The 12,826-nt window shown below is 39.3% G+C and overlaps 1 protein-coding gene across 2 annotated transcripts; it reads right to left on the bottom strand.

Moving 5' to 3' along the window:
• Positions 1 to 2,076: 2,076 nt before the first annotated feature.
• Positions 2,077 to 10,252, bottom strand: slmapb (sarcolemma associated protein b). Of its 2 annotated transcripts, XM_031316430.2 has the most exons (10): positions 10,049 to 10,252; positions 9,634 to 9,693; positions 7,533 to 7,661; positions 7,383 to 7,457; positions 6,992 to 7,294; positions 6,488 to 6,758; positions 6,145 to 6,316; positions 3,625 to 3,759; positions 3,022 to 3,109; positions 2,077 to 2,623 (listed from the first exon to the last, which is right to left on the bottom strand). In XM_031316430.2, the coding sequence occupies exons 2-9, from the start codon at positions 9,683 to 9,685 to the stop codon at positions 3,026 to 3,028; spliced, it is 1,221 nt and encodes a 406-aa protein (XP_031172290.1). In that variant the 5' UTR covers positions 9,686 to 9,693; positions 10,049 to 10,252; the 3' UTR covers positions 2,077 to 2,623; positions 3,022 to 3,025. The 2 variants fall into 2 exon arrangements, with proteins under 2 accessions (XP_031172290.1, XP_031172291.1); XM_031316431.2 differs by lacking the exon at positions 3,022 to 3,109.
• Between the last annotated feature and the right edge of the window lie 2,574 nt (positions 10,253 to 12,826).

Here is a 12,826-nt window from a genome sequence, read left to right as displayed (position 1 = left end):
GTCACGCTCCAAAATACTTGAATCCTACATTTCCCATGATGCAACTCAGCTGCATTAGGATTAGCACCTCCATGCCCCCTAAATACACACTTTGTTCAAACCCCACAACTCTAGTTTGGAATGTCCTGTTGTAAATTTGTAGTCTAAGCAGGGTTTCAGTTACAGCGCTCAAATTGGTCTGATCGTGGCCTTACACCCAAGCCGAGTTACCCATGATGACATCACTATGTCATCATCAGGGTTATTTCTTCAAACTTTGGAAAGCTCCTTCCAGAGCCACAGACGACATACGACTGTTTTCACAACTGAGTAGTAACTCCTCATGACTAATAAATTGACTTTCATGTAAACTGTCTCCCTTTGAGAAAAAATTGCCAGACGTAATTACCCTTTACAAAATATATAATTGGTACTTAATGTATAGAAAAAAACCTGGAAATGAAAACTGAACAATGCTTCAACACTCTAAAAGTATATAAGAATCAGGTGTGATTCCTACTGTAAATGGATGAATGCTGTAACCACGACAAGGTGTATTTATGTCGATTTTAGGGTATTTTTCTGGAGCAGATAACCGAGCGTGTTAACATGATTTCTTTGACACCAGCCTGAGCATCTTCTGTTTCAGAAGGTCCAAAACCATGTACCAACAGTCCCATCTGCCATATATCTTCATCTTACTGTGGCTCAGCAGTGGGTCTTTCTGTCAGGTCAAACTAGAAATCTGTCCACACACTGCATGTCTTCATTGCACTACTGTGTATGCCGTTGTTATGCTCAGTCAGTTTCCACGGTGCATTGTTGGCTGGCTGACGCTATCGCTGTGCTCACCTGAGAAAACCTTCCTCTCAGAGGAAAACACTCCCTGCTGTCAGCATCAACCAGGTTCTTTGAATGCCATCTGGGAGCCATTAGAAGGGTGCAAAACAGTAAATATGGGATAAGATATAACTGAAAAAAATATAATTTTCTGCAAATACAGGTCTCTTCCCCTACCTTAAATAAACACACAAGAACAGCTTACCTAAGATGTCCTGTAAGCACCCAGTGTTCCTCTATAAGGTTGCAATGATGGAGATCAGAATAAATAAAACCTACAGTAGCAGGGGGTCGGTCTAAAGTCATCTTCATAAAACTTGGTTGCTTCAGTAACTGCCTGCTTGTGTAATGACTAAAAGATGCAATTATGAGGTTAAGATCTTTAATTGAGGTCACATTTTAGAGCAGTTATTTATAAACTTCAAAACACAAAAAACTCTTATCTTTCCATCTCTTTAAAATACATAGATTTTGTACTTATTCACAAGAAACTGAGCAAACTATCATAAAGCAACTTAAAAGAGATGTATATATATTCACTGTTAGAATTTGAGGCATAATAATATTGCATGCAAATATACAACCACAAGTAAATTCTGTTTTGGGTTTTTCTACAAGTTAGGATTAGTGTTGTATCAGTTTCAAAAACATGATATTTAAAGTATGCCAGCTTCTTTTGGTGGCTACTGGTAGCGTGGGATACAATATACTAATTAGCATGCATTTAAATTATATTGTGTTGTGTTATATACTGCTGAATTCCCTTTGGTAAACAAGTGATGTACAGTCTGCGGTTGATTGCAATCATCAATAAAATGTCTGTTGTACCTAACTTAACCTTGTATGTGTTTTAATTGGCACAACAATGCTGTGCAATACTGAATCAGAGTGGCTGATAAAGTAATATGATGAACAGTAGCTGGTGCAGAAACTTTATGGTCTATAGCAACTGTATCTTAAATGGAAAGCAGAGGCAAGCAGTCACACAGGAGTTGACTACTTACTGTACAACTTTACATATTTCAATTGTGGCTGTTTCACTTCAATCATCATAAATTAAAAACATTTTTTCCCCCGGAATTATTAATAACGCTAAACAGAAAGACTCTGCTTAAATGCCTTGTTCAGGTTGCTCAGAAGTGTCCAAACATGTCCTGAAAAATCCCATAATTTTTGCATTGATATTGATAAGAGATACTATCTTAGCAGTGATATTGTTATGTATCTAGGGCAGTCATCATGCACTCAATTAGGGGCTGCATTACTGTGACAATATTTATTATTCTGACAGTTACAGAGATGTGTTACATTTAGGTAAGTTCACACTTCAGGTGATCCATCTAAAATATCATCATCATTATATTTCTTTTTACTAATTAAGTGTGCAGCATATCTTTACATTCATTAATGGATAATCCTATAAGTCATGATAGTAAACAAAAAAACGACCCAACTAGGTTTCCTTTAAGTAATAATACAAACAAACGTATTCATTTGCACACAAAACTGACATTCTTTTATTAACGATTCTGTCATCTAAAATAGAGCATCTTAAAAATTAAACAGTGTTAAGTAGGAGCCCTCCTAATTAATAGTGCAGATATGATAAGGGGGCAAGTTTTTCAATTTCAGAACAGAAGATGCTGATGACAAATATGGATTCACACCTGTGTGTGTGTGTGTGTGTGTGTGTGTGTGTGTGTGTGTGAGAGAGAGCACGTTGCCCTCAGGTCCTGAAGAGCACGGCAGCAGTCACAGCTGTTAGAACCACAGCAGCCACAGGCCCCCAGATCACCCATGGTTTCTGAAACAAGCGGTGACACAGAAATGGAAATATGAGCATCACCACATGAAACCGCTCATCATCATAGGATTGCCAAAGCTTTGACAGAAGGAGCTTGCAGATGAAACCAATGCAGTACACAGAGAAGGTGAGTTAAAAACAGCTCTTTCAGATAAAGATAAGCCCATCCAAACCAACTAAGAGAAACACTTGTTAAGCATTAGCCATCCAGACAGGACAAACAGATGTCAGATGTTGGAACTGCATGATAAGAGAGGTTAGAGTTTCTGAGACGACGGAGTTTTCCCCCGAGGAAGGCATTCTGGGGAATGAGGAAAATCGGATTAAGTCATGCAATGATCTAAAAGACACGGATGAGAATGAAAGATGTAGGCCGATTTGACAGGAGTAATGTGTACCTTACTACCACAATGCGCCGAAGCACCAATACAGCAAAGCCAGGATAAGGCCGATGACTATGGCTTGAACAGGCAGCAATAGGGATGTCTACAGAAGGGAAGGGATATTACAGTAATCAACTGCAACGGGACATAATTTAGTTGGGCGTAGCTTTATTAATAAACCTCTCAGTCAGTAGTCTGTGTTTGTAATTGGTGTTTACACAAATCTTAGTCATACACGGCTGTCAATGTCTAACAGCAACAGTAACAGCGGATGAGTACAGGGGAGAAGGTGCGCTGCTTAGATAAAAACAAATATATATATATATATATATATATATATATATATATATATATATATATATATATATATATATATATTGTGAATCTTAAAAAAGATTCTTGTTATGCCTGGAGATATTTCACGAAATAAAACAAATGTTGCTAAAGTCTGAAGCAAAGTTCATGCTTCTAAAACCAAAACAACTGAAGATGTTTGCTATGGGTCTGCTTTTTAACTTAATGGCAGATCGTTATTTCTACACTTTATGCACCTCTCAATATATTATTTGTCAAACAATTATATATGATTTTGTTAGTGTATGACAGACCAGCACTCACCTTTGTCTCTTTCTCCTGTAATTCCTTCATGTTGGCTTTGCACTCCTCAAACTCATCTGTAAGCAACTGTTTTTCCTGCTCAGTCTTCTCATATTTGTCCTTTAGGTCTGACAGCTCCGTCTTAGCCTCCTCATACTGCATAAAACAAATCATTATTTTTTAACTTAATCACAAGACAAATTACTTTCACTTAAATATATGTTCAGGATACATTTGGCTAATAAGGGAGCATGCTGGGGCCAAAGGTTGTTGATGTGAGTATCAGTGATTAATTTAGGTTGGGGACAGTTTCTCACATGCTTTGTTCTCTAAGGGCTTTATACAGGACAAGCAAAGGCCACTGTGAGAGCACTCAGTTTCCAATTTCCATTCAGTGACTAAAAGAGCCACACCACACTAAGGATGACTTCATCTCTGCTTTTTGCTATTCAACAGTGTCCCTCCTGTCTGAGTGTCACAGCAGTGGCAGACGCATTCCCATCCAGCCTGCTAAACCTGACTGGGAACATCCAGCAGTGTGCCACTGCCAACAGCAAGCAACCTGAGGGCTGTTCAGACTGGAGGATACTTTACCTTTCACAACCTTTTGTTTGTAGAAAGAAGCTTGGAGTTTCACTGTCACTTTAAGACAGTGAAACTTTAGACCCAGTAGTAGTAGTTTCTACAAGGCATTAGAGGAAGCCATTAAAGCTGTGGTGGGCAGTATGTTTTTGTCGTCACTGGGCAAAATTCCATAATAACCTTTCAGCATATTGTTATTCAAGTGGTCTAGTGGTGTTATGTCGTTCGCAAAGGAGTCGTTCAAAAGAATGAATCCCTTGGGTGAACGAACTGAACTGAATCACTTTCTGAAAAGATCCGTTCAATTCTGGGTTTATTATAACCTCTTTGGTTGAGCTAAACTCAACGTTCAAATCATAGACTGTACGTTAAGACGTGGTTCACTTCAGTGACTACGTACTACAGTCAAAGCTCCGGTCAAGCAAGAATGATTTGGTGAACAAATCTTTTGTATGAATCTTTGAACTGATCCCAGTGATTCAGTACATTGAAAAGTAGAATTTTGCTGATCACTAAAATCTAGACTGCTGCACCTCCGCTTGGCTCTGTTGTCAGGCTTTAGAAGATCTTGCCGTGACGGGAGACTTTGGCCTATCACAAGTAATTTCAGAGGGAGAGAGAGCATTCTTATTGGCTGTTCTCCACATGCAGACAGAGAGGGGAGTTGAAGAGCTGCAGAAAGAGGTCTCACTTTACTTGAAATTCTGGTGGGTTTTTTTGCCTTGTGTCCTGGGCTAGGTAACTATCAGTGAAAACCACAGTAGGTGATGGGTTCAGGGCCTGTTTATCAGTCGTCTTAAAAATAAAAGATCAGTCCTAACTGGGCAAAATTCTCAGGGAAACATAATGTAGTCTTACTGTTAGGCATAGGAGAGAAATCTCGTTTTAATCATCCTACACTCCAGGTGTTAAACACAGTCGCTGATGACCAGAACAAATAAAATAAAACATTTGGATAACATGGACTACAGAGAGCTACTGACCTTCTTGGAAATGTATTACAACATATCCTAATGCCCACCATTTGTATATTAAACGTTATTCCCATGATATTTTAAGTGATCGTGAGCAAGGCAACACTATCAATGTATGTATAGGGGCAAATAAATTACTAAAGCAACATATGACACTGCATGCCCAGTTTAATAGCAGATAAAGGATGAGGGCCTGTAATTATTAAGCATTTCAGAGTAGAAATGTAGTCATTAATGGAGCTGCACATAGGCCTGTTTGGTCCTACGTTCAGGCATTGGATGAAAGCCCTTTTATCAACTTTCTTATTGAGAAAAGTCACCCATATCCTCTAGCTCCTATACAATAACCAAATAGTTTTACTATTGTATAGACCAAATAGTGACATATTTAGATTTGGTACGTTTCATGTGAACATAAAATCCTTACTTCAAAACATAAAGCATGATGAACTCGGAGGGATGCCATAGTATTAAAACATACTGGTTATGCATACTAGATTCTTGATGTTGTGTTTCATTTCATTTTATGGTTCTGTGTGTCATTACATTGTGATTTTATTTTTGAGAACTTCTACCCCTTGTTGAGGCATGTAGGAAATTTCATAAATACTGTAACACCTAGTAAACATTGGCAGCACGTCAGCAGCACACCAGCAGCAGCTGCAGTCCTCCTGACAGTATTCCCACTGGATCTATTCTGCCACGGTGCTGTTGTGCTATTGGGACTGTTTGACATATCTCATAGATCAATACACAATCATTTACTTGTTTGTATAAGTGGACAATAAATAGACTTGAAGCCTTTGGTCACTTGGGGCAGTAACCAGTGCAGCCAATGTAGACAGCTGCACTGGTTACAATGGAACTATCTCTGTTACATCAGCCGCAGGAAGGAAAACGGACTGAATGTCAACTCAGGTTTGAGCGTAGAAGTATGGTTGCCACTTTAGTTGATCTGCTGGTCTTTTCAGTTTAGAGAACAAACCTCTCTCTGCAGAGCCTTGCTGTGGCTGTCAGCTTCATCCAGTTGGGTTTGCAGCTTGGTGCTATCCTGCTGGTGTTGGAGCTGCAGGGCTGCCAGCCTCTTCTCCAACTCCTGCTGGGATCCCTCTAGGGCTCTGAGGCTGTTGCTCAGCTCAGCATTCTGGGCACGCGAACTACCAGAAACAAAACAACACTAAGTTCAATAGGTGAAGGATTACACAAAGAGTAGTGTGTAGTATACCGTGTAGCAAAACATATTGGAGCAGAGTCATGCAAATAAGACAGAGGAAGCACAATGGTGGGGGTGAAGCTGAGCCCTTGGTGATGTAGCTCAGTGCACTGACCTGGCCAGGTCCTTCTCCAGCTGCTGCTGTCTCTGCAGCATTGCCTCTTTCTCAGAGCGCAGAGCTGCACAGTCACTCTGCAGGTTGCCCTTGTCTTTCTGGTGAGCCTTGAGGAGTTCCTCCTTCTCAGCCCTGAGGGAAGCACACTCATTTTGCAGACCACTCCTTTCCTTCTGGTGCTTATTTAGGGTGTCTTGTTTTTCAGCTCGCAGGACAGAACACTCCTTCTGAAGGCCATTACACTCCACCTGCATTGATTGCAGCTCACTGGCTGTGACAATAAAAGTTTTTTTTCTTACATTCTTTGAGCAGCATTTCTTAATTAGCTTACAGATTAAGTTAGGGGATTCATGGCAAAAATATTTTCTGTGTGCTTGGATAGACTAGTGTACATTTGAGTCTCTTGAAATGCTTGAAACAAAAAAGCCATATGTCATTACTGTGTCAGATACACACAGTTTCTTTTTTACTGGCTATTATCTATATAATATTATTATGTGGTACCTTGTATTTCTGCAGTTTTCTGCCACTGCTTGCTCTGTTGTTGAAGGTCACGCTGTAGATTGTCAATCTCACGCTCATATTTGTTGGCAGTCTGACGCCATTTTTCCAGATCGTTCGAGACGGCTGCCAGGTTGGTCTGGATAGTGGCAACGTCATGGTCCCGCTCAGCAGTGGCTGCCTCCAGGGCACGTTTCAGCGCCTTCACCTCGTCACGTGCACTTTGTAGCTCATCATGTGAACTGGAAGAGACATCTATCTGCTCTCTGAGAATGCCCGCTTCATCTTGGAGCTGCCGCAGCTGGCCTGTCCGGACCATGGTCAGCGTTTAGATTAGTAATGTTGACATTTTTAGATAGACAAAACGTTTCAATCCACAAACGCAAAGATGTACCTTGAAGATGTTTGATCTGTTTTGCAGATTCATCAGCTTGTTGCTTATTTTCTTTTCTCTCTTCCTGCAGGATACCTACAAAATATGATTACATTTATTATTACTGTAAGTAAATCGTGTGTATCTAACATCAAAGATTTGTATTTTTACCTTGTAGCTCCATGCATTTGTGTTTCTCAGTATTAGCTAGCTCCTGGGCTTCTCGAAGTTCATCATTCAAGTGCTGGATCATTTTCTCTGAGTCTCCAGAGGACCCCATATTTGACCTGGTCAGATCATCTGATAATGAAATACAGAACAGAATTATTATCCAGATTGACACAACATGAAAGTATCTAGCTGTAAGGGTAGAGCTTCTTATCTTCCGTTATCTAAGTTTAAACCCTTATGATACATCAGGCAGTAATGATGGTAATTCACTTCTATAAAAATAGAAGGATAACTCAAAGTTCCACCATATTAATTCTGCTTCAGTCCCAAATATTTAACCAGGGCTGACATACTACTGATTTCCCAAGATATTAAAATGGGACTATTAATTATAATTGCTAACCCAGAAATAGACACAACTGCATTATCTGCATTTTTTTTAAATCCAAGCTATCATTCCAAATTGTCCATTAACCGGGCAACAAACAACTCTCTGGCACATCTACATTGCTTGTTAACAGAAAATGACTGTAAACAATACACAAAGGGAATGGACTAGCCAACGTTGTCAAGGGTCTGTTGTGTTTCCTAGAGGTGGAAACAAGCTCCACAAATAGTTGGGCTTTGCAATTCCCAGTGAATATCTTGATCCCCTAATCTACCATGGCTATGAAAAGAGATGACCTCATGTCAGACTGAACATTTGGCAGAGGCAAAAACAAGAGTCAGGACAGGTCAAGCATGTGCACCATAAATGGACACATTAGTGGACTGAGGCTGCCTTGAAATGCTGCATTTGTCGTGAAAACTGTGACTTCATTGTGTCTGGCATGCACGGGTGCTTAAACATACTGTACAAATCAAGTCAATACAGTCAAATACACACACGTTAGTTGTTAATAGTGCTACCAGATGCACTGATAAAATAAATATATAAAATGAAAGGGTATGAAGCGACTGCTGGAGGCTGGTGGCACCCTCTGACTCAGGCACATGACCACCGTGCTGTGTGCCAGACAAAGGATGGGCGGGCAGTGCTCTGTCCAGCATGTGTGTATGAGGTTGTGTGTTCCCTCATGCATGCATGCATATGTATGAGGGAGAGTCAGAATGTGAGTGGGCTTCCTATACATGGGGTTTCTGTGAAAGATGAATGTCGTCTGGAGAGCATGAGATGAAGAGAGCATTTCAGATAAGGGTGTCCAACATGTTGTCTTTAGTAACATTAGTTATTATGGCCATTATGTCTTAGTGTCACAGACTGACACCTGACAAATAATGGGATTAGCCTGTGTGTAAAAATACCTCTCTGACTAGTTAGGGGATATTGAGCATCACACTGCCTCAAGTGACGACAGGGGAAAAAATGTAGGAGAAAGTCTTTTTTTAGCTCAAGTGCTGAAGGCTAAAGCCATCATGGTCTATCTTTCCCCTCTGTCGGTTTCCTTCTCAATGAATGTGACAGCGCTCTGAAACGGAATCGCAGGGTTAGCACTGCTCGCTACTAAATGTCTATAGTATTCAGCGAATCTCCATAAACCTGCTGATTAAACTGCAAGGAGCAATATCACTTTACTGACTATAGAAATGAGAAATATCCTTATCATTTTGAAAAGACTGAGATGCTGTTGTCGTGAAGACACTGTTTGCTTTGTACTGCCTACATACTGTGCAGTGTAGCATTACAAATTCATTCACCATGCAAAATTGATTCGCTTACTAAAAGCTTGCACATTTTCTCATGAAGGTCCCCGTTGATTTTTATGTTCTTGGTATTGCACATCATTGCAATCTCTTTTATTAGGTCACTCTAAATGGCACTAACACACAGTCAGCTGATATGCCCTATGTGCAATGAGGCTCCATGTTCTAATAAGCTGTTGACACCAGAGAAATCAGCCTCTAAAACAAGGCCATCTACAGCACTCTAAGCTCTAAAGCCAACCAACTGCCCTTATAGGCACAGACACTCTTCTTAACTGTGACTCAGGCTTTTTTCTCTCTTCACATCGTCAGTTTTGATATGATATGCTGTGTCAGGTAAGAGCCATTTGAACAGCAAAACAGCCAAGTCATTCACAAAAGAATACAGCTGGGTTACCTTTAATGAGCGATACGTTATTCAGGGGATCACTCAGCTCTTTCTCATCCATTTGCTTATCTGTAAAAAAAATAAAAATAAATAAATACATATATATATATATATATATATATAATACATATTATGTCAACAAACAAATAGATATTTCGCTGAATCAAAAGGCAGTGTTGACAAATAGGATACATTTAAAATAAATATCTTAACTGGATTATTAAGACTATGGTTGTTGTTGTTTTGGGCAAGGATTTGATTAGTATTTAAAAAGGTAAACAGAAAAAAAATGAATGCTCATCTATGAACACATACGTACTTTTGAAAGAGGCAGCAGTATAGGTGCTGAGAAATTTCCTTGGAGGAATAGGTCACAGCATTAGTACTAATAAGGTTAAGAAGAAAACATAGCAGGAAATATTACCTTAGGTGATCCAGGAGCTACAGTACTCTATGTGCTGAGGCTACAGCAGTCCCTGGCATGAAGAACTCTTCTCCAACTATCAGATTTTTTCAGATGCGAAATGGACCAGTCTAAGCAGTGAGGAATGGACCAGTCCAAGCAGTGAGGAGAGGGGGGGGGGGTACACCAAGGGGATGACTGATCACAGTGTACCAGACCTCCCTGCTATTGTTGGATTGAAGCCAGTGAAGACAAAGAAATGGTTGAAATAAGTGAACAAATACCTCAAGTGTGGTTACAAATCTACGCTAGAGGTAAGTCAGATGGATGTCCTCAAAAACATGACCCCCCTATTTTGTGGCTGAAGTACCCCAGCCCCTCCACACTAGGTCATGCATCCAAGAAGGGCATGTCGGAAGCTGCAGCTGCATACTGACAGAGAGGTTTTGTTCAGAGAGCCGAGCTGCTCTCTGACCAGTTGGTACTGATGTGAAAATCTACAAGATGACACAGAATAAACAAGGCCAGTGTGAGAGTGTGTGTCCTGTATGTCCTCCTCTATTGTTTTTCCTTGTAGGTCACTGTTTTGTAGGGTTAGATCTACATGTCATCCTGAAGGGTGAAGTTGCTCTGTGACTATTACAGGCACAAACTGTGTGTATTGTTTAGCTAATTTGTATTGTATTGGCCTATAAAATACATTGGTATAGGCTCTTCAGCATGCTTTGAAATGTTTGTGAGGCTGAGGTGAAATCAAAATAAAAGAAAGCAGTGGCCTAAATTGAAAAGCATGATATTTAAAGACTCCTTCTACTATATCACTTCTATGTAAGCAAATAAATGTTTCCCTCTGGTCAAAAAGCTTTCATAACTCATCAACAAATCATTCATGTCACATTAACAAATCCTTGAATAATGTATGAAGTCCACACACAGACAGTGTGATGCAGGTTTCAAGAAAGGAGGGGGTCATGGTTGGAGGACATTCACATTATTTAGTTTAAGATTTTTTTGTACTTAATTCATTTCATCATACACAAGCATGCTAACTTGAGTTTCAGTGAGTCTGAATCCTGTGAAAAAAAGATGTACTGTTGTAGGCTAACTTCAGTTCACCTTCTTATTTAACGCTGTACAATTTCATATCATTGATGGTGATATTATGCATTATCATTGTAATACTAATGCCACAGGCTCAATGGTGCAAATATGACCACATCTCTCATATCAATTGTTTTGCAGGATCAGTGCATACTGCATAGGGCATGACACTCTGATATGTTGAATTCATGTTACACACAAAACACACCTTAAGAGACTAAATACAACCATTTTGTATGGTTATTTTTGTTTCTTTATAACCCACGCAAAACAAAAAGGTTTAAGAGCATATTTCTCTCACTACAATAAAAAACCAAGTTTGTCTTTTTTGCATCACAAAAAAGTTTGGCTTGTGAGAGAAAAAGTGTTGCTTACGAGTGAAATGTTTTGCTTGCAAGTCAAAAGGTTTTGAGTCTAAGTTTTGCGAGTCAAAAATGGCTTAGATAAGGGTTTCTATTGGTGGGTTTGACTGGGCATGGCCACACCCACATTCAAGCGTTGCAGCCAATAGTCAGTGTTTAGAGGAGACTGTCATCCAGCTAGCTGCAAAAGTCTAAATACAGCTGACAGTCCATAACACTAATAACCTACTAGTTTAATGAGGAAACTAAGAAGCTACCTCTACAGTTTGCAGCTATTTGCTTGCAGCTACACATAAACCATACATTTAAGGAGATAATCAATTGTTGGACACAATGGCCGATTATGGCCCTAGAAACCTAGGCATAAGGGGTTATCTTGGGACTTAGAGTGAAACGTAAGATCCTATGAATTTGGTAAAAAAAAAAAAAACAAAAAAAAAAAAACAGAGACAGGTCTCTTAATGAGTTTGAATTTTGCTGTATGACCTCATATTTGGCTAGTTATAAAAGGAAAGGTTCGTGATATAAAGCTGCAAATCATTGACATATTTTCAGTCAATAATCAACCATTCCAACCTTTTACTTTTTTTTTTTTTACAAACATAATCTTGGCATCCCACAAGGGTGTTATTTTACACTAGAGAACCCTAAATAGTCTATCTATCTTCAGTTAAAGGGATTCTTATATAACAAGAAATACGTTTTCTCTACACAGACAAGTGAAGGGTAAATCCACATAATCCAGTTTTATAGGTGGAAGATCCACCCAACTTTGTCAACATATAGCTCTGCAGCAAAACTACTTTATGACTAAATAAAGTCATAGATAGTCAAAGACCCATAGAATCAATATGATCTAAAGTATCTACTGCCTTCTGGTCACACAAGATCCACATATGCCAAATTCCAAAAGGTTTTGTCCTATATGCTCACTACAGTTAATAGCACCCTGGACTCATACCAAATGCAATAAAAAAAAAACAGCTTGTTATCTCAGCTCTAAACCTGTCGTGATGTTGTTGATATCATAAGGCACCCAGTAGTCGTCTTGAATGGAAGTATAATAGATCTACACTCAGCAGTGGCCAGTTTATTAGGGTATCCCTAGCTAAAACTAATGCAGTCTAATGCAACAGTCCTGTAATTAATCCTGCCTTCATGAAGGTTATATCTTCAGGTTCTATTGAAACTGTTTTAGAGAGATGTTGATTTAATTGTATGATAATATTGGAGAATTATAACCCTTATAAAGGAAGGTCTTGGTTTTATTGCAGGGCTCTTGATTATACAGCATTAGTTTTCGCTAGGTGAACCTTAAACTGGCAACTGCTTGTAT

This window comes from Sander lucioperca, chromosome 12 (genome assembly GCF_008315115.2).
Source record: "Sander lucioperca isolate FBNREF2018 chromosome 12, SLUC_FBN_1.2, whole genome shotgun sequence".
NCBI lineage: Eukaryota > Metazoa > Chordata > Actinopteri > Perciformes > Percidae > Sander > Sander lucioperca.
This window is presented reverse-complemented; position numbering and strand designations above follow the sequence as displayed.